This window comes from Miniopterus schreibersii, assembly GCF_964146895.1.
Source record: "Miniopterus schreibersii genome assembly, chromosome: 1".
Taxonomy (NCBI): Eukaryota; Metazoa; Chordata; class Mammalia; order Chiroptera; family Miniopteridae; genus Miniopterus; species Miniopterus schreibersii.
Genome location: NC_138101.1, coordinates 65,332,689 through 65,357,415, shown reverse-complemented (window position 1 = coordinate 65,357,415; position 24,727 = coordinate 65,332,689). Strand labels below are relative to the sequence as shown.

General features: G+C 39.1%; 1 protein-coding gene across 4 annotated transcripts in view; it reads left to right on the top strand.

Moving 5' to 3' along the window:
* TBCK (TBC1 domain containing kinase) overlaps window positions 1–23,180 on the top strand; it is a 165,012-nt gene extending 141,832 nt beyond the window's left edge. For 3 of the 4 annotated variants that reach the window (XM_081143832.1, XM_081143833.1, XM_081143834.1), the window contains one exon: window positions 21,145–23,180. In XM_081143832.1, coding sequence (XP_080999958.1) covers window positions 21,145–21,255 — 111 coding nt within the window. In that variant the 3' untranslated portion in view covers window positions 21,256–23,180. The remainder of the gene's footprint in view (window positions 1–21,144) is intronic. The other variant, XR_013999264.1, reaches the window with a different exon arrangement.
* The last annotated feature ends 1,547 nt before the right edge of the window (window positions 23,181–24,727 follow it).

Below are 24,727 nucleotides of genomic sequence, written 5' to 3'. Positions count from 1 at the left end.
AGAGAGAGGGCAGCAGGGGGAGAAAGAGATAGAAACACCAATGATGAGAGAGTCATTGGGGATGGAGCCCGCAACCCGGGCATGTGCCCTGACCGGGAATCGAACCCCGATTGCCTGGATCCTAGGTCAACGCTCAACCGCTGAGCCACGCCCAGCCGGGCTGCCTTCATTTTTTTAATTAATTTATTGAGGTGACATTGGTTAATAAAATTATATAGGTTTCATGTGTACAATTCTATCATACTACGTCATTGTATATTACATGGTGCTAGTAAAGGGTAAAGGGGGTCAAATACATGGTGACAGAGGGTGATTTGATTTTGGGTGGTAATCCAAAAGAAAAAAAAACCTTTATAAAAGACAAGTCAGAGAATATAATTTAGTATGAGAGCCAAATGGGCTTCCTCACAAAGCCTCCAGAACTAGAGAACATATGTAGGCATAGGCAACATGACCCAGAACAGGCCCTTTTTCAAAAGGGAAGGAAGAATCTGCTCCTGGAAAAGCAGTAGAGGTGGTTTTCTCCCTGCAGGCAGCTTATTCCCAAGAGAAAGGAGGGCAGGACTGAGCCTTCCCAGATTTACCAATCACTTCACTTCCCAGGGCACAGTAAATAGAGGGACAAAAAGAAAGGTTAGTAGCCCGGCCGGTCGTGGTTCAGCGATTGAGCGTCGACCTAGGATCTAGGCAGTCGGGGTTCGATTCCGGGTCAGGGCACATTCCCGGGTTGTGGGCTCGATCAATGACTCTCATCATTGATGTTTCTGTCTCTCTCTCTCCCTCTCCTTTCCTCTCTCTGAAATCAATAAAGATATATTTAAAAAAAAAAAAAAAGAAAGGTTAGTAATATACTTAGAAAAATTTCCTCCTCAAAGAAATTAGCAGTGGAGATATTCCCCTCTAATATGTCTGTTCCTTTATGTCTATATAAACAGAATAATCTAGAAATGTGATCACTGGAAATGTAATCAGATGAGAACTTTAATATTTTTAGTCATAAACCGTTTTTGTCTCACAAGTACAGGGCTAATGGTAACATTGGGTTTTGACACTAAGTGAAGGTCATCCTGGATGATGAAGTTTCATTGACTTAATTATAAGTCGTAAGTCTCTCACCCCTCTTTTATATGACTATGTCTAGTATCTGACAGGGATCAATCTAAATACACTCATTTCAGAGAAAGTCAGTATAGTTAATAACTAATGTGCAATTTTAAGTAAATGAAAACATCTTAGAACTAAAGCCATGGGATCTAAATTATTTTGATGTGCCTTGTTAAATAATAATTTTATTTTCCAGTACTACTATTTGCATATGTGTGAATTTTAAGTACTATTTTATGTATGATGATAGTATAAAAGTTCTAGAGTTTGAGAGTAACATCAGCAAAATGGCAGAGTAGGCAGCTCTCATATCCCGTTCTTCTATCTACAGAAGCATCAGCAATAAGTAGAAACTATACAATGTTGCATAAAAGTTGCAAAAGCAGGCATCCTTGCCCTGTTCCTGATCTTAGGGGGAAAACTTTCAGCTTGTCTCCATTGAGTATTGTTATTCAGACTTTTTCATATATAGCTTTTGTCATGTGGAGGAAAGTTTTTTTTCTCTTCTTGGTTTTTTGAATGTTTTGATCAAGGAGTGGTGCTGAATTTTGTCAGATGCCTTTTTGGCATCAGTTGAGATGATTATGAGTTTTTGTTCCCTTCTTTGAATGAATGTGGTATATTATATTGAATGATTTTCAGATGTTTAACTACCCTTGCATTCCTAGCGTAAATTCCACTTAGTCTTGGTGTATAATCCATTTAATATGCTCCTAAGTTCAGACTGCTAGTATTTTGTTGAAGATTTTTGCATCAATATTCATCAGGAGTATTTGTCTGTAGCTTACTTGTGTCTGTGTCTGGTTCTGATATAACCATAATGCTGGCCTCATAGCATGAGTTATGAAGTGTTCCTGCCTCTTAAGTTTGTTGGAAGAGTTTGAAGAGGATTGGTGTTAATTCTAACCAAAGCAATTAGGCAAGAAAAAGAAATAAAAGGTATAAAAATTGGAACATGTGTTAATTTCTCAGGACTGTGGTAAAAGATAACACAAACTTAAAACAACAGAAATTTATTGTCTCATAGTTCTGGAGGCTCTAAGTCTGAAATCAAGGTGTCAGTAGGACCATGAGCCCTCTGTGACTCTGGTTGCAATCTTTATTAGACTGTTTCTAACTTCTGGTGGTGGCCAGCAATCCTTGTCACCCACAAAGTGGGAGAAAATATTTGTAAAATATATAACTGATAAGCATTTAATATCAGAATACAAATCAACACACAAAGATCAGTTATATATCTATTCACTTACAACTCCTACAACTCAACAGCAGAAAGACAACACATTTTAAAATGGGCATATATTTACACATTTTAGACATTTCTCTGAAGAAGATACACAAATGGCCAAAAAGCACATGAAAAGATACTTAACATCATTAGTCATTAGGGAAATGCAAATCAGAACCACATTGAGATACCACTTCACACCCACGTGTTGGCAAGGATGTAGAGAAATTATAACTGCCCCCCTTCCCTGTGCATGGCTGGGGGGAGTGTGAAATGATGCAACCTCTATAGAAAATAGATTAACAGTTTGTCAATTCCTTCAAAATGCAAGCACAGAATTATCATATTCCAGCAATTTCACTGCTAGGTAAATACCCCAAAAAATTGAACACAAGAGCGCAAACAGATACTTTTACACCATTGTTCATAGCAGCATTATTTACCATAGTTGAAAGGTGGACACAGGTGAATAAATAAGCAAAATATCGCAAGTACATACCATATACAGGGTGGGGCAAAAGTAGGTTTACAGTTGTGAGTACATTACACAGTTTATTCTTGTATTATTATGTATTAACTATTGCATTATTTTTCATATGAACAACTGTAAACCTACTTGCCAAACATTGTATTATTTGGCCATAAAAAGGAATGAAGTTCTGATATATGCTGCAACCTGGATGAACCTTGAAAACGTTATTCTAACTTGAAGTAAGCTAAACACAAAGGGCAAATATTCTGTGATTCCACTTATAGAAAATATCTAGACTAGGCAAATTCATGGGAACAGAAAGTGAGTTAGTGCTACTAGGGGCTGGGGGAGGGCAGCATGTGAGTTTTGCTTAGTGGGTACAGAGTTTCTTAATGGGATGATAAATTTTGAAAATAATTAGTGGTGATGGTTGTACTTAATGCCACTGACTTGTATACCTAAAAATTGTTAAAGTGGTAAATTCTATGTTGTATGTGTTGTACCTCAATGTAAAGAGAGAAAAAAAATACTAGGATTTGATGTGTTCAGGCCACCAAGCTGTCTCCAGTTCATCTCAGACTTACAATTTTTGGTCAAACAGTAGTGGAAAATCTTTTATTAGAGCTGTTCTGATCAGGTTCAACTTTTTTCTCTGTGGGTATTTTTTTTAAAAGCAAAACCAAACAAACAAAAAGGCAGTGATTTCCAAACAAGTAGCAGCTTTTCTTCTTAGTTAAAATCAGTGTGCTGCAGCCGGCAGCAGGCAGAGTCTAGCTTTGAGAAGACTAAAGGAGCCCCAGTTGAATGCTGTGGAAGGAGCAGAGGTGCCAGTTCTAGTCAGCATAGTTACAAATTATCTTTGCAAATGTTTATGATTTCATGTCAAACTCATATTTGGATTTGGGAATTTTTTGTTTGCACACAGTAGGCACTGATTGTAATTTTTCTAGTTTTACATCTTTTGTGAAGACATGATAAAAGAGCTAGACTGAAAATCCAACAAAGAAAATATTAAAGAAATTATAGTATAACTCAACAAAAGAAAACGCTCTCAATATTGAATTTAACAAGTAGCAAAAATATCATTGAATAGCTGCAAGAAGGAATGAACGACTTGTCTAGTATATGAGGTTATTAAAATCACCCATTTGACATACAAATTAGGACCAGTGTGCTTTGTGATACAAATGTGAAGGAATTGCTCTACAATGACCAGATGTATTGAATATGTTGTCTAAAATCACGTAGAAGACAAAACAAATCTGAGAAATACCGCTTATTCATGTACCTGAATGACTATAATCAAAAGATAAATGAAACCATTTTAATTATGTATTCATTAGCTATCTCCTGTAATTACAATTGATGAGTAATTTATTTCTATGAGATGGTCTCTTTATAATTACCACTTCATAAGTCTATATTTGGCCTAGCTTCCACATTAAATATATCAGGAAACCTTTAGAATCTGCCATTTCTTATCAAGAGAAAACATTGTTTTTCTCCAGAAGAGGGCAAAAAAGGAGGAATACAAAGATCTTAGTTTAATTAGGGTCCCATGTAGATTCTTCTCCATGCCAGAATTAAATCCTACTAAAGGTCACCTGTCGCTTTAATCACACTACCCAACAGGTTAAATAAAGCAGTGTGTTATATAATCAAGCATATTCAGATATTTTATGAACAAAGTTATGTCAGCATCAAGGAAAGTCAGATAGTCCCAAGCAAGTGAGGTGGAGTCCTGAGACTGAAATGTATACTGCTGCTCCAAGGGTGGATCACATTTTGTGCTGATCCTTGCTGTTGTATGGCCAAGTTTAATTTGACAAGGCAAACAAATATAGACTGCATCTGTTAGGGCTGCTGGGTGTAGAAAGACCTCTGTGTCATAACAACGGTAAAGTCAATTCAATCTTTATGTCACATTTTAAATGAAAAACATGGCAAGGTTTCACTCTTGCCTCATTGCAGACAATCATCTTTTTAAAACTCACATGACAAACTATCTTCGATTGCTAAATCAGCATTAGATTCCCTGGGCATAGAGGGAAAACATGCCAATAAGATATGTACAGAAAGCCCCATAAAAGATACCTCTTGCAAAACTGAAATGTGCTGAATTAATCTCAGAGAGCAAGTATATAAATCTGAGAAGTAAGGTAATAACTAGTCACATCAATGGGAGAGGCAGACATAGTCCACTATCCATATAATGGATTAAATGAACCCACAGGAAGGGGTTCCTTGAGCCAATTACTCAGATTTAAAGGACATTTTTACTTTTAACATTAATCAAATATTATCTAGGGGAAATGTGTGGTTTGTTTTGATACTCCTAACAACTATTACTCCCACTACCCTACTTCCAACCTAAGGTCAAAGTCTCATATATCTCAGCTTGACAAAACACCATCATGCATCACCTCTTTCCTAGAAGTAAATTGCGGTGTTTAGCAAGAATGACGACGTAGCACGACAGCATGCTTTAATGTGTTATTGGGCTATTGTTTTCTCCCCAGTGGGATCCATCTCTAGATCTAGTGATAGGTCTCAAACTGGAAAATGACTGGCAGTGTGGACCAGATCAGAATGAAACTCCAATTGGTGTTTCTCTACTTTTAGTGAGAAAAACTGTAAACATCATATTGCTGTTAGTCACAGAAACTCACAAGACTTTAAAAATAACTGCTCTCTATCTAAGATTATGTTTTGTGCTTTTCTGACCACTAAGATTTCTTCCATGCTATTGTTTGTCTTGTCAATCCTTTGGAACATATTAGGAAACAGCTGATTTTACCCTTAAAATGTTATATTCTTGGCATTAAATCAGTACTTTTTTGTCATCAAAAGAAATATTCATCTGAACATAAAAGCCAATGGCAAGTAATAAGTCATGTGTGCCATTATTCTTTCCTTGAAAATAAAACAAAGGAATGCCCCCCAAAAAATAAAAAAAATAGAACAAAACATATTTCTGATTAACGTTTGATTCAAAAACTTAGACAAAAGACAGTTTTTGTGGAGATTCTGTGACTAAACAGCGTGAGTGGCTGGTGCTTTCTACATGTGTCATGTAAGGATTAAATTTGAGTAAAATATGACCAGAGGCATGAAAACATGGAACAGACTAACAAGTCTTGGCAGGGTGGGGGGAGAAACAGGGAGACATTTGTAATACTCTCAACAATAAAGATTTTTTTTATAAAAACTATAGCACACCCTTGTAAGTATTAAATTCTAGTACCGTTAAAAAAAAAATGTGGCATCCTTTTCAACTGAAAATAATCAGATTTATAATAAGTAAAGCCTGCCATTGAAGCTGTTTTTAAAAATAAGATGATAGTCCAATTGTGTTCATTTACACTCCCCTAGAGGCCAAGGTTATTTGGTCTTTGGCTTTTAGGTTGGATGTTATTTGTACTTAGTAATATGCGGCTCCCACCCTCTCTTCCCACCCCGTTACTTCCTGAATCCCTTAACCAAGCTAACCAAGCCTTATGATATTGTGATGATCACTGACAGCCCTTACCTACTGCCAGTCACTTTTTCTTTCTCTAGCCCTGTCTCCTTCCTCTCTTCCTCTGGCCTTTGGTCTCAGGCATCGGACATCATCCTACTCCAGTATGTGCTCAAAGGGGACCAAGTGACTCTGAAAACACTTTAAACCAGTCAAGCATATATGTTTTCTCTATAGTAAGCTTCTCTGGCTCCAGATAGTATCTACCTAGTTCTTCAGATTAATATGATATGTTTAAGCCACTTTGTGTGAGATCTTTTACCTGTCAAAAAAAACATACTAGGCGTCTTTATAACTGTACCTTCAGCATTTTGATAAAGCATGGGAAGTGAATCTCCATTATGAGTTCCAAATATGCAAGGAATTCTTTCTCGGTCTTGTTAGACCTATAATCACTGACTGTGGTTAAACTTGGCTTTCTTCCTGACTTTTTCCTTGTCTTGTCAGCAAATGTTTTGGTCTGTGGGTTTATGTCAGATTATAAGGAAACATTTTACATGCTAATGCAATTTGAGCATACTAGACATCAAATGAGGCTTAACAGTAAAAATTCTCCTAGATACCTGCATTTGTTAAGTGATGGAGGACAGCTTTTAAAAAACCCACGAACTAAAATAAAACCTGTCCTTTCGAGTCCCTATTCTCATCAGTTTTCAAAAGTTATGTGAATAAAAAGCAAGGTAGGAGTTGTAGTAAAGGGGACTTTCAAACATCTAATCCAGACTTTGGTTGTCTGTTTTTTAACATGTTTATTAGATTTATTTTGTGTATGAGCAGTTTTTAAAAAGACAGAGGGAGCTCATTTCCAATTCCCTGGAAAAACTGCCAAGTCATCATCTGAATCCTGTGCTCTCTGGCACCTATATTCATGACCCATCATAGGATGAAAGTTATTTTGTCTCATTATGTGTCATTCTACATACCCACCCTGCCCGGCACAACCCACCATTTCATTAATCACAGCCACAGGAATGTTTGTGGCTGAAGAAAAACTAACCATAGTCGCCCTCCCACTTGACCTTACAGAGGTTGGAACTTGGCTGTGATCCATCATAGCCGTAACCATTTTGAGTCTGAGTTTTTATCGTATACATTCTTTTCAGAGCATAGTATACTGTATGGAATATGACTGGTGTCTTGGGTGTGGTATGAGTTTACTATTCTCTGTTGTCTCGTGTATACAAGTTAATGAATGATTGTTGCTGGAATTCTAGTCCCAAATATCGCAGATCAAAGGAAAATGTACAGGAGACTCTTTAAAGCTCCTGATACATGGTGGTATTAGACAATGGAATTTTATCAGAAGAGGCCTATCCTCTAATATGAGCCAGTTCACTTTTTTTATTAGAATAAGAACTGTTTTCAAACAAATTGTGTCATATCTAAAAATGTTTTCTCTTATTTTTTTAATGTGAACTTCAAAATATTTCAAAGTAGCCATTCCTGGGAGGACTGTTTGACAGTATAAGCTATTGTTAACCACTAATTTGTAAATCTACGGGAAGATTCCAGCTGCCATATGCATAAACAATAGGTCACAGTCAACTATCACAAATTTTAAAATGAAATGAATTAGTATAAAGGAAAACTTTTTTAACCCAGAGTCCATCATGAGTTTTAGAAGGTCTTTGAACTAATTGAAATTATGTGTACTATTGTACATATTTGCCTTTTATTGAGAGGGAACAGATCTATAGCTTTCATCCGATTGCCAAAAGTATATGTGATTCAGTAAATGGTAGAAGTCACATATAAATTACTATTCCATTAGAAACAGTTCACATGAACACTGATTTGTCCCCTTTGCAGAAAAATCTGCCTCTTAAGTTTGAATCTGTACAATTGCAAGGTTTTGTCAATGGCTTTTCTATTCAAGAATTGATTGGGGGACAGAAAGAAGGAAACTAATTTTCAGCAAGTATTTACTCTGAGTCAAGCACTTAAACATATTATATCTAATTTAGTCCTCCCAAAAATGTTTTAAGTGTACCATTCAAGTGTACTATTACTGCACATTTAACAGGTGAAGAAACTAAGGCCCAAAGGTTAAGTGACTTACCCACAGTCAACCAGTGACAGGGCCCTGATCAAACCTGTGCTAACTACAAAGTTCCTGCACTTTCCTTCATTTCACCCAGGCTGTTTGATTTGAAATAGTGAATTCTCACACCTTCTTGGCTAGTGGCAACAAATGGTATGGAAAATTATTGTTTGTCTTCTCACCCTGTTAGTTAAGTCTGAAATTCTCTCATTCCCTCCACCCAACTGTCTTCACCCAAGTCACCAGGATCTCACCTGACTTGCTGCAGCTTTACATTGTCCCTGCCTGAACTCCCCTTCCTTCCTCCAATTGCTCCCTATGACAAGAACGAACATTTTAAAATGTAAATCTAATCATTGTCAAAATGCCTCTGACTTCCCATTGCCTCCAAAATAAAACTCAAACCCTAATCATGGTTTCTGGGCTCTTCCTGATCCGGATTCTGCTTTGTTTTCCAGGCTCACCCCTCACTGCTTCCCTCACCCTCTTAGATTCCAGCCATAATAAACTACTTACAATTCCCTATATATAGCTTTTTTGTACTTCTCTCTATTTGGAGCATTCTTCCCACTTCTGTTCATCTGGGTAACTCCTGTTTGTGTTGAAAAGCTATTTACAGAGCATTTCTTCTGGAACTCTTTCTTAACTCCTCAGGTCTGGGACCAAGTACCCTTCCCAAGTGCTCATAGCAGATCTTTTACTTACTCTTATAGTGTCATTGGGACCACTGTCATATATAGAGCTCCTTTGTACATTAGATAAAAACCCATCCTTCCTTTAGGAGGCCACAGCTCCATGTAAGGACACAATGCTTGGAGAGAGGATGGGCTACATTTCATGCTGCACTTACCCCTTTTCCAGGTTCTCTCATGCAAAGCACAGTTTGCACAGCCATGTGATGGTTCTGTGTGTTATTCATCAAATGGCATTGTAATTGCCTGTCCACTCATTTGCATCTCCAACTAAACACCAAGCTCACTAAGAACAGGGATTGTATTGTATTCATTGTTGTGTCCCAGCCCCTAAAATAGTGCCCTTCAAATAGTAAGCACTCAATAAATATTTGATGTCTAAATTCATGACTAAGTTAATGAATAAACACTTGAAAATAGTTTGCTGTCAACTATGCATTTGCAGAAATTGGTAAAAAGAGGAAGGCAAAAAAAAAAAATACTAATATCAACTGTTAAATTCAAGACAACAAACACTAAGTGCCTACGTGGTGGAAACTGTTATGAGGAAACAGAAATGAGGACATAGGCCCTTGCCCTCAGAAAACTTTCCATCTAATTAATAAGACATGTATGCAACTGATTAAAACTCAAAGCAGGATGTGACATTCGCTATTTATAATTAATTCAAGTTATAGAAAATTATTGAGGAAGAAATTTCTTCCAGTTAAATGAGGGATTCCTAAAGCTTCATAGAGAAAGAAGGTGATGAGAGACCTAAACTTTGAATTACAGGTAGAATTTCAATAAGGGAAATGTTGGGACAAGGGCCAAAGTGAGGAGGAAACACTCAGGCTAAGGAACTAGCACAGGCTGATTGGAAAGCAAGGGCTTCTTTGAGGAACATTGTAGCTGCAGATAAGGCTGTTTCCAGATAGGTGGAGAGTCAGGTTATAGTTGGCCTTGAATGCAGTGCTAAGGAGTTTACAGTTTAGCAGCGGGGAGCTATTAGAGGTTTCTAAGAAGGAAAGTGACACAATCAGCTTTATTTTAGAAAGTCATTTGGAAAATTACTTTTAAAGTGTCTTCTCTCCCTTTTGCCCTTGATCACAGTAAAATAGAAAATTTAAAACACCAAAAACTAGAGACCAGTTTAAGAATTTCACTCTCCCTATATTTCCAGTCTATCTCGATGCCAGGTTCTTCCCAGATACTACCTTTACGTTGACCTTCTGTCACAAGCTTGCAGTTTCCCACTATCAAAATCGTTTCTAAGCTCTCAGTGTTAGCAAACTCAGGTGGCTTCAGGGAAAAGACAACAGAGGGGGTTTGTCTGGGACCAATAACCAAGCTCTGCAACTTTCAAAAGGAGCTTGGGGAAATGGCCTCACTGCTTTATTATTGATCACATCCCATGACCACCTTCTCTAACCTTATTTGACACTAAAGGACAACCTTCTCATTAACCACTCATTTAAAGATAAATAAGTGCATGCATTTATATAAGGAATAGGCAAATATAAGTCTAAAATAAAGAATTTCTCTTACAGAAACTTTCAGTAAGAGCTTTTAGGTACCACATATTGTACTTTCTGACTGTAGATAAGCAAGCTATTCCTTGGAAGGCATCCACAGGTCTTGACTCACCTTGCTCAAAGACAATAGCCCTAATAAGGAAAACATCTGTATACAACAGGGACTGGGGCCTCAGGCTCTCCTGAGGGTCCTTTAGAATGTTACCGTGTAGGCAGCAAATTGGGAGGTAAGCTGGAAAGGGAAAAACTAAAAGCCAAGAGCCACTTAAGTAGTTCAAGAGTAATTAGGGTCTAAAATGGAGTAGGAGCCGAGGAATGGAAAGCAGGAATGGACCTAGACAAATCACAGATAACCGACACAGCATTGTGCCTGTTGAACATGGAGCCACAAGAGGTTGTTTCTTTAAAAACAATAAAATCAAAAATAGCCCCGGCCAGGTGGCCCAGTTGGTTGGAGCGGCATCCCAGGCATCAAAAAGGCTGCAGGTTCAATTCCGGTTGGGGCACATATCCAGGTTTGGGTTCAGTCCCCAGTTGGGGCGTGTGCAGGAGGCAGCTGATCAATGTTTCCCTCTCACATCGATGTTTCTCTCTTTCTTCCTCTCTCTCTAAAAGCAATAAAAACATATCCTCGGCTGAGGTTTAAAAAAATCAAAAATACCCTAAAGGGTTCCAGGTTGGGATTTGGGGGATGTGGCTGATACCTCTAACAGAGATAAGGAAAAGAAAGTAAATTTGTAGGGAATGCGATGAATTTTGGACATTCTGAGTCTGAAGTGCTAATGTCCGTCAGGCATTTAGAGGTTCAGACTAGAATTCAAAGGAGAGTTAAGACTAGATGTGTATATATAGAATCCTTCACTTATGAAATAAACACTTAGTATCATATAATACAAAAAAAATGGAGGGTCTTTCTTATAATGAAATTTAAAAGCTTATAAATGTATTGTTCCTGAAAGGAAGACAAATTCCAGATGACAGCCTCAAGAAGAGATTGGTGAAAAACCATTAAAAAATATAACATATTTGTTTCAATAAATTATAAAAATCCATTGTCTCCATAATAACCTAGCTAATAAATAAGAAAAATTTGCTTTAGTGCAAGTGAAGGGTAGAGAAGATCGACAGAGAAAACAAGAGATCAAAGGAAAATGGAAAAGGAAGGAAAGGAAAACACTATTTTGACGTGAGGAAAAAATTCTGCTGTTGGGACATCAACAAAGCAAAAGATGGATAGAAGTTGTATTCACTTATGCTGAGCCAGCATGTGCCTTTGAGAAATATTTATTTTTCTGGCCATTTCTATTGCATAAATACATTTTAAAAGTTTTAAAACCTCTTACTTTTCTTTAATTCTCATGAGATTTGTTAGAATTACACATAACAGAGTGAAATAAAAGAAGCAAAGGAGAAATATTTCTAATTGCACATGAAAATATTAACTTACCTTTTTTTCACATACCTCCTGAGTGGTCCCCATACTGCTAAAAATTGCCAAGCTCACTGAGAGAACAGAGGCTGAGAAGTAGGCGTGGAACCCAAGAGTAGCCAGTGGGACTTGCAGGGCCGCCCCTTCAGTCCCTCAGCTGTGGGAATGAGCTGAGCACGTTGTCGCTCATCTCGCTGCTCTGCGGACTTCCTCATTGAAGTTACCACCTGTATTCTTCTTATTTGATTACTTCTATATTTATAAACTTCATCATCAATACTTTTTTGTATACGTGTGTTTTTGTATAGAGGACTTTTAAAAGACATCATTTTGTTGTTGTGAATCCTCACACGAGGACATTTTTCCCACTGATTTTTAGAGAGAGTGGAAGGTTGGGAGGAAGGGGGGGAGAGAGAGAGAAAGAAAGGGAGGGAGGGAGAGGGGGAGAGAGAGAGGCGAGAGGGACACATCAATTAAGGTTGCCACCCACACGTGCCCTGACCAGGGGCCAGGGATCAAACCTGCCACACCAGCCAGGGCAGAAGACACCATTTTTTAAAATCATCATAACTCTTTCAACTCACAGAAGAGTCAAGTGAAGGCATTAGTAAGGGACAAAAGAAAATATCATTTGACTTTTACCAAAAGCAATCAGGTAGTTTCCTTATCATTTGCCTTAAAATCCTTTCTACCTCCTCCAGTGGCAGTAGGGCAGCTTAACCAATGCCTAGTGCCTGCCACACAGTAAATGCTCAAAAACTATTTGTTGGATGAATTAATCAGTTATTCAGCAAATAGTATGTATTGGGCACTGTTGTTGGCATTGTAGAAACAGTAGTAAGTTAAAGTTCTTACTCTCATGGAGCTTATGAAATATTGGGAGAGGTGACCAATAAACACACATATCTAGCAGTTATAAATGCTGAAGTGGAAAATAAGGTAGGATGGTAGGATGGGGGAAAGAGTTTATTTTATGTATAAGGTCATCAGAGAAGCCCTTATTCTGAGTGAGATGGAAAAAGCTACTAGAATATGGGAAATAACAAGCTTTATATCATCTGACTTTTATTTTAAGAGAATCCTCTAGTTGCCATGTAGAGAAATACGGTAGGGGCTCAAGGACAGAAGCAATCAGACAAGAAGTTTTTGCAGTAATCTAAGTAAGAGGTGATGGTAGCGTAGACTAGGAGATGAGATTAGAGAGATTGAGAGTAGGGGAGGGATTTGCAGATTTGCAAATTATGTAAGACCATGGTAAAATCTTCACATTTTATTCTCAATAAAATGAGAGGCTGCCGAAGTGCTTTGAAAAGAGAGGTTATATGACCTGGTGAACTGAGGCAAGGATGGAAAGCAGGAGAGACCAGTTAGGATAATACGTGGAGTAATCTAGGTAAGAAATAATGGTCGCTTGGACTAGTATGGCAGTAGCAGAGGTGGTGAGAAGTGATCAGATTCTAAGTATGTTTTGAAAGTTAGAAAGGATATGATACATTAGTAGAGTAAAAAAGAAATCCAGGTTTATTGCCTAAACAACTGGAAGAATGGAGTTGCCATTTCCTGAGTAAAAGGTGATGGGGAAGACTTCAGGAGAGGTTTGGCGGTAGAGACAGGGTAGGAATCAAGTGTTCTCTTTTGAAACTGTTACGTTTAAGAAGCTTATTTGATATCTAAGGGGAGATATTGAGGAAGCAGATAGATTCATGAGCATAGAATTCAAGGAAGAGGCAAAAGCCATAAATTTAAAGTCACCAATGTATAGATGGGACTAGAGTAAATCACTTAGGGAGTGAATGTAGAGAGAGAAAAGAAAAAGTCAGAAGACATCATGGGGCAGAAGTCAGAAAGGTAAGGAAAATCCACCAAAGGAGAGGAAAGACCAGCGAGAGAGGCAGAAGTAGGAGAGAGTGGCAATGGAAGCCTGAGGGAAGAGAGTTCTGAAAAGGGAAGAGTATGGTCAAATGTGTCAGATGATGCTGATGGGTCAAGTCAGATTCACATTCAGTCTTAAAATTTTATTTGGCAAAGTGACATAGTGGAGCTTTATACGTGTATTTTGGGGGAGTGATGGAGACAAATGTCTGATTGGAATGGGTTTGAGAGGGAATAGGCTTCCTGCAAAGAAATAAACAGAGAGAGCACAAGCCTATAGATTAAAGGAGACTTAAAAGACATTGATTAATCACAGTGTGTGGACCTTGTTTGGATCCTGATGCAGATAAACAGATTGTAAATATAAATAAGTGGATAATCAGTGAATGAATAGATATTTGTGAAGTAATTGGAAATGTGAACACTTACTGAATATTTAATTATATTAAGGGTTTATTGTTAATTTTTTCTAGGTGTGATAATGGTACTGTGGATATATTTTTAAAGTCTGTTTCAAAGACATATTTATGTATTAAATGATATATGGGGTTTACATCAAAACAATAAGTGTGACTGAGAGGAGTGGTGGGAGGAATAAAGGAAATAAATTAATTGGCTGTGTTTTATAATTATTGAAACTGGGTATTAGTTACCATCCTTGTCTGGTTTCTTTGACTGTGCAGTTCAACTTTTTATTTTATTTTATTTATTTATTTTTAAATAATCTTTATTGATTTCAGAGAGAGGAAAGGAGAGGGAGAGATACAAACATCAACGATGAGAGAGTCATTGATCGAGCCCGCAACCCGGGCATGTGCCTGGACCGGGAATCGAACCCCGATCGCCTGGATCCTAGGTCGATGCTCAACCGCTGAGCCATGCCCAGACAGGCAACTTTTTTATTTTAATAAAATCAGAATATGCACAGCACATGCAGTGCTAGCACCTAATTGCCTGTGTTTTTATATATTTTTTATATTTTTCTTAATAAATAATTAAAGAGACCGGGGAGAGATGAAATGGAGATGGAAACTATAGGCAACAGAAAATTAAAACAAGAGAACACATTGAATTAGTGCACTACAATTATTTATATATTCCTTTATATAACAAACTATTTTTAAAATTTTAAGATAATATCTTAACACTATCAAATTACCTAATCTCAAAGATTGGTTCCAAGAATAGCAGACTATAGATACACCATAGCATGGATTCTGACTATCCCAGGCACCATTAGAATAGCTATCCTTAAAATAAACATGGGTTGAAAGCCTGGACCACATAATGGCTGTTTTATAAACTCCCATTTTTTTATTATCACATAATTAACCATTTCCAGTATATAACTTCCTGGAATTACCTGTTCTGCTCCTTACTTGTCACAAGTGTCCACAGTAGTGTGTAAGATGATTTCTGACCTTGTGTTCACCTTCTTGGTTTAGCCCTGCTGCTGGTTTAACTTCTGTGAGTGAAATAAGAAAGTAAGGCAGCCACTGTTTTATTACTATAAAACTGGTTTCACACCTTATAGAGTATTCTTTTCAGTGTTAATGAGGTATAATTGACACTTAGGAATTGTATATATTCAAGGTGTACAACTTTTTTTTGATATATGTATATATTATGTAATGATCACCACAATCAAGCTAATTAACATATTCATCACCTCACAGTTACCATTTTCTTTCCTTTTTTCTTAACAAATTTCAAGTATACAATACAATATTCTTATACTTGCTGTACATAATAAGTGTAGTCACCAGAACTTTACATTAGGTCTCCAGAACTTTTTCATCCTGAACAACTGAAATTTGTACCCTTTGACCAACATAGATGTGAGACACATCGATCGGCTGCCTCCCGCACACGCCCCGCCCAGGCCCAGGGATTGAACCTGCCACCCAGGTACTTGCCCTTGACTGGGAATCGGACCTGAACCTTTCAGTGCACGCGCAGCAACTCTACCCATCTCCTCTCCCTGCCCTCTTGATCCTGGCACCATTCTACTCACTTCTGTGAGTTGGACTATATTTGATTCCACATATTAGTGAAATCATGCAGCATTTGTCTTTATGTGTCTGGCTTATTTCACTTAGCATCACGTCTTCCAGGTTTACCCATGTTGTGAAAAATGGCAGGATTTCTTTTTTTAAGTTGGTAATATTCCATTGTGTGTGGTGCATGGTAATATTCCATTGTGTGTGGTGCATATGTGTGTATTACATTTTCTTTTTCCGTTATCCATCAGTGGACACTTCGGTTGTTTCCCTATGTTGGCAATTATGAACACAGTGAACATTGGAGTGCAGGTACCCCTATGAGATCCAGATTTATTTCCTTTGGATAGTTACCCGAAGTAGGATTGCTGGATCATATGGTAGCTCTATTTTTTATTTCTTTTTGTTAATCCTCACCTGAGGATATTTTTTTCATTGATTTTTAGAGAGAGTACAAGGGAGGGAGGGAAAGGGGAGAGAGAGAGAAACATAGATGTGAGTCACATCAATTGGTTGCCTCCTACACACGCCCCGACCAGGCCCAGGGATTGAACCTGCCACCCAGGTACTTACCCTTGACCGGGAATCGGACCTGCAACCTTTCTGTGCACGGGCCGACACTCTAACCACTGAGCCAAGCTGGCTAGGGCTATTTTTAATTTTTTGAGCAACCGCCAGTGGCTGAACCAGTTTACTTTTCCACCAATAGCACAGAGGGGCTCCTTTATGTAGTTTATTTAAAAAAAATAAACTTATGTAGTACTCTTAAAAAAACCCACAAAATTGTACTTGATTATATAATTGAAGGAAGAGATCACTAGAGTATTAGATAAATCATCCCTTCCTCTTTCCTACTGATCTTTGCCATAGCGCTTATGTTTCTAATTGGAATCCCTGAGATGGGCAGTTCAGATGATCAAGACCTTTATTAATGACCCCAGAAATCTCTTAAATCTCTTAAGTCAGGACAAGACAGCATTTGAGTTATATTAACTCAAGGTCACACTGTACTTTAGATGGAGAAATCACCCCATAGTCTGTCTCTTATCTCAAATATGTTTATCGGAGTTGGCTGGCCAACTCTTAGAAATAGATACATGATTTGCATAAGGTATCAACCTAGCCCCAACCACACAGTGTGAGAAATAGTAAATGTACACATATTTTTAGTATTCCAGAGGGTCAGGAGGACACATAGACTAATATAGCATCAGCCTCACATCCATAAAACCAAAAAGATGAAATCACTACAGCTGCTCTTTACAGGATAATTGCCGGTTCCCTTATTCAGTTTCATGCCCAACCACAAGTGATGCATATTTTCATACCCAAAATTTAGCATTATTTGGGGGGAAAAGAGTGGCCAAATAAAATGGAAGAGAGAAAAAGCCTTCTTAGATTGAGCTCCACCAGGGTGTTAGCCCACTCATGCCAGTTGTTCAGTCTCCAATGTGATCTTAAAACTCACAAGGCCAAAGTTTCACATCAAGAAAATTAACTGTCCTGCAGTGTGCTCCTTGCAGAATCTTGCAGAAGCCCGATTTTCTTAACTTCCTGCTTCTACCAAAACCCGTGTCCTAGGACACCCAGTGTGCTCCTCTCAGACCTCTCCTATTCTCAGCTTCTCAGTTCTTAGCCTTAGTTAACCTGCACTACTCCGTGGCAAGTCAAAAATCCCTTCCCTCACTCATTCTCCCCCTGCCGCAGAACTTGACTTCCTCTGGGCAACATGCCAGCCTCTTAGCCAAGCTAAGATGCAAGATAAAGAGAGAAAGCAGATGGAGTGGCACCATGGTAGCCAGCCACTTCCAGACAGTGCCATTTGGAGGTATGCCAACCCCAGCCCTAGCAATGAATACCACCCCCACAGCCCACTAACCAGAGGAGTGACAGAAATGCAAGAGTTTACCCTCTCCACATGGGAGTACAGCCCACAGACTTGCAGTGCCCCTGCAATCTGTGAGTCCCCAAATGCTATGCCAGCAAACACCAGATCCTGCCAACTCCACATGGGATGTTGCCACCTGTCTCATTTGTGCCATTTGAGGAACCCCATTCTCCCCACCTAGGATTGGTCTAACCAATTCCAGCCCTATGAATACGTTAGCCTCTTTAGTGCAAAGTAACTTACTGTCCACACAAGACTGTACCTGTAAAAATTGCAGTTTGAGGTCCCAGATATACCTGACCAGCAAATGAATCCCATTATCTAATAAAATGATTTTCAATTCTGGCTACACAATAGAATCCTATGGCAGGCTTTAAACAAACAAACAAACAAACAAAAACCTGGAGCTCCATCCTAAGAAACTCTATTTATTACTTGTCTGGAGAGGGCCTGAGTATCACTGCTTACTAAAAGCACCCTGAAGATTCTGATGACTCCATAACCACTGGTCCAATGCGATATCCTGCCACTTCCACCAGGAGTATTGCTCAGAACGTCTAGGTTTGTCATTTCCATTTGACACCAGGCCTCTCCCAAAGCTGCAGCTTGCAGTCTACACTAGGACCCTAACCAGCCAGGTCCAGCACCCTGTATGTTTACTCCCTGAAGCTGCTAAGGCCCGGCCAGACAGAGAGCAAAAGATGACGAAAGCCTGAATTCCCCTCTGTCCCGCCACATCTTTCCATGAACAACATGGCTTTTCCACAAGGTGGGAACCACCCCTGTGCATTCACAGCCCTTTCTTCCTCCCAGGCCTGTCAAGCTATAGCCACAGAGAACGCGACCCGAACAATGCACCTGGCCACACCTAGGTCCCCATTCCCTTCAGGTGTCAATGATGAAAGTGGATGGAGAGTGGGAATATCTGTCCTAATTCCTGCTCAGTTCAGCTCCCTGTGCAGCTTTGGTAATAGCCATTCAGACCCCCTGGTGTTGCTCGTTACTCCTTCCCCTACTGACCCACAAGTTCTGCAAACACTGGAACAGCACCTGGTGCTTAGTAGGCGCTCAGTGAAATGGTTGATAAATGAATGAACAAATGAATAGGTAGGTGGAGAGGAGGAGCTGTTTCCATGATAGTGGAAAAGAAATGATGTATGTAACACGGGTCAATGGGACCACAAGCAGGGGATCGGAGGAGCAGAACTTGTAATTTTCACCTGAAAACTCAGCATCTGTTCTCTTTCTCTACTTACGCACAACCTTGCTTTTTTTCAAGGCACCTGAACTTTTCTTACGTCCTTCTGCTCGGTGTCTGCCTTTCTCAGACCTCCACACTGCAGCACCCTGCTTGTTCCCAAGTGCCCTGTGCTGCCAGCTTTGCCTTTGCCGCGTTCCGGTTCCACGGCAGCCTCGCCGCTCTGTCCCTCCTCACAGTAACAGTGGGGACTCTTCCCAGCTCCACAGCATAGTTTGAGGGAGATTAGCGAAATGTGCAGGAAGCCCTTCCTTGCTCTGCGGTGTTTTGAAAGCACTGAACACTACGACTGCTTATCCACAAGGCCTTTGGAGAGATGGTTTGTTTACCTTAGAATTCCGGCCTAAAGGGTGCTTGTTTTGCCGCGTGTGGGAGAGGGAAGCGAGAGGATCCGACAGCCCCGTGGCAGCAGAGACCGCGCTGCGGCACGTGGCTCGGCTGGCCGACTCGGCCCCCGTTACGGACGGGGCTCAGAGAAATACGGGAAGATCAGCTCGCGCTCGCGCTGGACATCACTTGGTACCTTTTGAAATACAGGTGCATTGTTTCTCTCCAACATTAATTACCATTAAGGATTCTCTCTGTGGCTCTAAAGAGTGTAGGATCTGAGATGTGAACAGCCGTATGAATCTCTGCAGGCACTGTGAGAAAGATAGAGATCAATGGGGTCCGCAGTATTGAGATCCACTTATGCGAGTTGTTTTGAAGACTGCTGAGATCCCAGTCCAGCAGTATCTATTCCACCTACATACTGATACCTTTATCCTTTTGGTTTAAGATAGTGTTTTTCAAAATACTGTCCATGGGCTATACCTGCTTCAGAATCATCTAGTGGTATTTCCTTAAAACAAACACCACATGCCTGAGCCCCAGATCAATACAGCAGAATCTCTGGGGTGAGGTCTTGGACTTATCTTCACCAAACCGCTCAGCTCATGCTTTGGAACCATGAAGTCTAAACTACTGGCTTGAGATTTTTACCAACAATTAAGTTTCAAATACTCCCAAGAAGCAATAGCACTGTGAGCAGATAGTGGTTGTATTTCTGGAAAGATCTGAGATCAGGTTATGATGAAGTAATTGAAAGGAACGTGAGGACACAAATAGCCAAGGAATTACGCAGATGGGGGGGATGTTTTTGGGGAGCAAATAAAGGGGGGCCAGGAGCTGATGGGAAATAGAGCCTGTTCCCAACAAAGGGTAACCTGCACAACCAAAGGTACAAGGAATGGAGAAAGGTAATCAGTGATCCTGGATAGGTAGACACAGGCCAGGTCAGGGAGACGTGTATGTCTTGATAACTTCAAAGTCCTTTTTGCTAGACATCTAGAAGACTTCTTGGATCAGCCCTACAAATTCATTCTAACCTTATGGTCTCAAACTGTTTATTGTGGTTGCTCCAAAAACATATTACAACCAGTTTACAGGCCACCCTCTCTGGGTTATTGTGCATGGGATTATAATAACTAACAAGTTGACAGTAATATCAAAAGTTGTTCAATATAGTCCTGCCCAGGTGGCTCAGCAGGTTAGAACGTCATCCCGTACACCAAAAGGTTGTGGGTTCGATTCTCAGGGCACATACCTAGGTTGTGGGTTCGATCCCTGGTTGGGGCATCTATGGGAGACAGGAGGCAACCAATCGAAGTTTCTGTCTCTCTCTTCCTCTCTCTCTCTCTCTCCCCTTCCTGTCTCTCTAAAAATTAATAAAAACATGTCCTTGGGTGAGGATTGAAAAAATGTTCAATGTAGATTTGAGAATGTTTTGACTATTGTTAAAAGCATACATGAAAAATAGGAATATTAATGACTTCTCGAGATCTTGAGAGGAAGACTGAGGACAGAGGTGGGAGAAGTTTACTTCTCACTCTATACCCTTTTATGCTGCTTGAATTGTTTATGCCTATGTTTACTGCCTATTCAAACAAGTTTAAATGGGAACTAAAGAGACACATTTATTTCATAGCATAAAGAAGTTGTCAACATGAGTAATTTAAAACCAAATTAGTGCTACCACAGTGATAGCAACAGTATCATTAGTTTTGATACTTTTGAGGAAAATAGGATTGGATGAATACAAATTTTGTATGTCCTCTATAAAATTGGCCTCTTTTTTTTCTTTCTTTCAGTTTGCAGCACATCTTGTGAAGATGAAATATCCAAGAATCTGTATTCTAGATGGTGGCATTAATAAGATCAAGCCAACAGGCCTCCTCACTGTCCCATCTCCTCAGATATGAAGAGCCAAGAGGATGACTGTCAGAAGGACAGAGGGCCATCAGCTCCAACAGCGCAGCTCTTCACAGCCTTGCCATCCTAAGAGAACTAGGCTTCCAGAGTGTCACATTTCTGTCATGAATTCTGTCATGAGACTTTTTTAAAAAATCTCCAGACCCAAATGTTCAACTACCCAGGCAACAAACTTGACTGTACATGTATTGCTGAAAGAATTTTCTTAACAGTGAAATCCTATCATGTATTTTTAGCACATTGTGACACAAAGCCAGAGGAATTCAGCTGACAAGGCAGATTTAGCATTATCAAGAAATCTCACTTGCACTGAAAAAGCTGTCTTCCGTCACGCTGAACAGTCCTAGCAAAGGTATTATTTAGAAATATAGAGTGAATGTGGGCTGAACTCAATGTTCCATGATAATGAGAAGTGAAAGGCTTTTCATAATGCATTCCTTATAAGTAAGTGCTATATTTGGTAACTCATTTTTGGCCCAGACAAGTTCTGTGTGTGTGCGTGTGTGTGCGTGTGTGCGTGTGTGTGTGTACCTGTTTAGAGGGAGAAAAATTTATCCCATTGAAGAAAGTAATAATAGTCTACTTCCAGAAAAATGAAAGTGTGAAACCATTCATATTAGATAGAATATTTATTCAGCTTCTGTAGCGGAGAAATCCAAAATAAGAGTGACGTAGACAAAGTAGAACTTTATTTCTCTCTCACTTAGTCAGTGTAGGGCTAGTGTATTTGTTTCATTTTCACCAAGAACTCAGGTGTCTTTTCTCATTGCTTTACCACCCCCAACATGTAGCTTTTTCCTCATGGATCAAGATGGCTGCTCAACTCTCGCCATCACAGCTGCAATTCAGGAGGAAGGAATGAAGGAGGAGGGAGTTGGGAAGGAAGGAAGGAAAGAAATGAGAGGAGAAAGAAGAAAGGAAGAAAGGTGAAAGAAAAGTTACGACGTGCTGCTTCTCTGAGGGCAAAAACCAGAAGTTGCACATATTACTTCTGCTTACATACCACTGGCCAGAATTGAGACATGTGGCCACCCCCAGCTATTGGGAAACCAGGAATATAGTCTTTGGCTGGGTGGCCATTTACCCAGCTTAAAAGAAAAAAAAAAAATGAGTGATAAGAGGAGAACACATATTGAAGGACAGCTAGCAGCCTCTGCCACATTATTCTAAAAATTAAGTACTACACTGAATCATAAATATCACAATTTTATTTACCATGAAGGAAAAAATGCAGCCAAATAAACTGTGGCACAACATCAATTATAAGATGCATCCCATTTTAAAAATGTGCATCTTAGAATTATTGATACAGAGTACATCTTTGACTATTTTCAATTTTATTTTAACTAAAACACGTTCTTTCATCTTTAACTTATATTCCTTGTCAGTCTTAGGACTACTTAGGCAGAACATTTTAATAAGAGCCTCAATTCAACTTTCTGGGCTATGGTTTTATTATTGGTGCTTGTTTTGGGTTTTTGCATCTATTTTTTTTATTGAGATATAATTTACATACCATAAAATTCACCTTTTAAAATGTATAATTTAGTGTTTTTTCATATGTTCACAGAACTGTGCAATCATCACTCTAATTCCAAAACACGTTCATCACCCCAAAAAAGAAATCCTGTATCTGTTAGCAGTCATTCCCCCTCACCCCTCCCAAGGTCTTTGATTTAATTTTTGTATATAGAATTTGATGTGTATCCAACTTTATTCTTGCATATGGGTATCAAGTTGTCCTATGGGCCACATCCTTTTGTTTGTTTTTCTCAATTATAGTAATTCACCAAATATGTTTTAATACCTACTGTGCAAGACGCTAACATAATCAATAATTACATTATTCTGTGATCCCCTACGTAATATGCAAAGAAAATTGTGAGAATAAATGAGAAAACAATGTTGCCACAGTTTCTCTGACATCTTTGTTGGACCGTCATCTCCCCTGGTTAGGGAAGCGGCGAGTCCTCCTACCCTTTCCTGCAGCCGCTGATGACTTCTCTGGCTTCCCAGTCATAGCGCAGCGCTGGCGCTCATTAGAAAGAGTGAGTGCCAACGTAGCCCTACTGGGAAAGCAGAGGAGGGTGGAGGGCGGTTTGGATTGAATGTGGCTGTGGGCAGTGGGACAGGATAAAGACCTGAGTGTCCTGAGGACAGCTGTGTGAGAAGATAGTAGCTAGCCTTCATCACAATTTTGCATTTGATCTTTCTTAAAACTTGATACATGTAGGCTTTTGAAAAAATGCAAGGTTATTAAACATTCAAATTATGAATAACATTTAATATTCTCAACAGTAAAATCAGAAATAGCATACAGTCACTGCTAGGTGCACATGCAGAGCATGTTATTTGATGACAGAGGTTTCAACAAAGTTGACCTCAACAGCTATTTATTGAGTTAAACCTATATACGCCATGATTTATAGAGGTCCTTGTCATTATGTTATTCTGCACTATCACTATCAGCAATGTTTTCTTCTGGCATCAGCAGTCTCTGCCTTCTGCTTAGAATGCCCTTATGACCACTACCTCTGACCCTGTAGACACACACACACACACACACAAATTCTTCATAATCCAACATCAGTAGCATCTCCTCCAGTCTCTGACTTCCCCGTGCTGCGTTAAGAACCTCAAATCTATCAAAGCATTTCATTTATACTTGTAATAACAGACTTATTACATCATTTTGCAATTATCTGTTCACATTTGGGCCCAATATTAAAATGAGCTCCTTTAAGGTCAGAGACCATAATTTATATTTCTTGTTATCTTCAGCAATCCACGGCACTGGAGAAGCTTGATAAATGTAAAATTGGATTGAATAGAATCTCTAGCTTAGGGATTTTAGGATCTCTATGAATGGAAAAAAATTTAAAACAACCAGGTAATTTTTTCAAGTACCGAACTTCTCTGGTACCTGATGAAGATAATTAAAATCTCAATCCACTGAGTGAAGAAAGGATCTCTAATGTACACCCATCTCTAAAATGTTATGATCCTAGAAGCTGGAACAGATAACTTCGAACAACAGGGTAAGCTAAGCTAGTTGCATCCCTTTTCCAAAACACAGAAATGCTAGATTTAAAAAGAATATTAAAAATGTCTAATACTTTACCAAAGTTGAAAAAAATCAGAAATTCCTTGATGTCAGATAGGAAGAGGAACTGACACAATATCAGGCCCATGGGATATCAGATATTACTATAGGCCCTAGGAACTGAGGTTTTAACATGCACATGGGGCTGGAAGACACAGCCTTGGGCCTTCTGGTAGAGAGGTGGTATTAAGTCAATGGGGGGAAAAGGGGACATCTGTTTTTTGAACAATAAAAAAAAAAAATTAAAAATAAATTTAAAAAAAACAACTGCAAAATAACAGTCTCAACTCTGCTCCATGAAATGACTAGGAATAACTTCACACCAAATCGGGAGGCTGCAAGGGAGATTGTCATGGCCT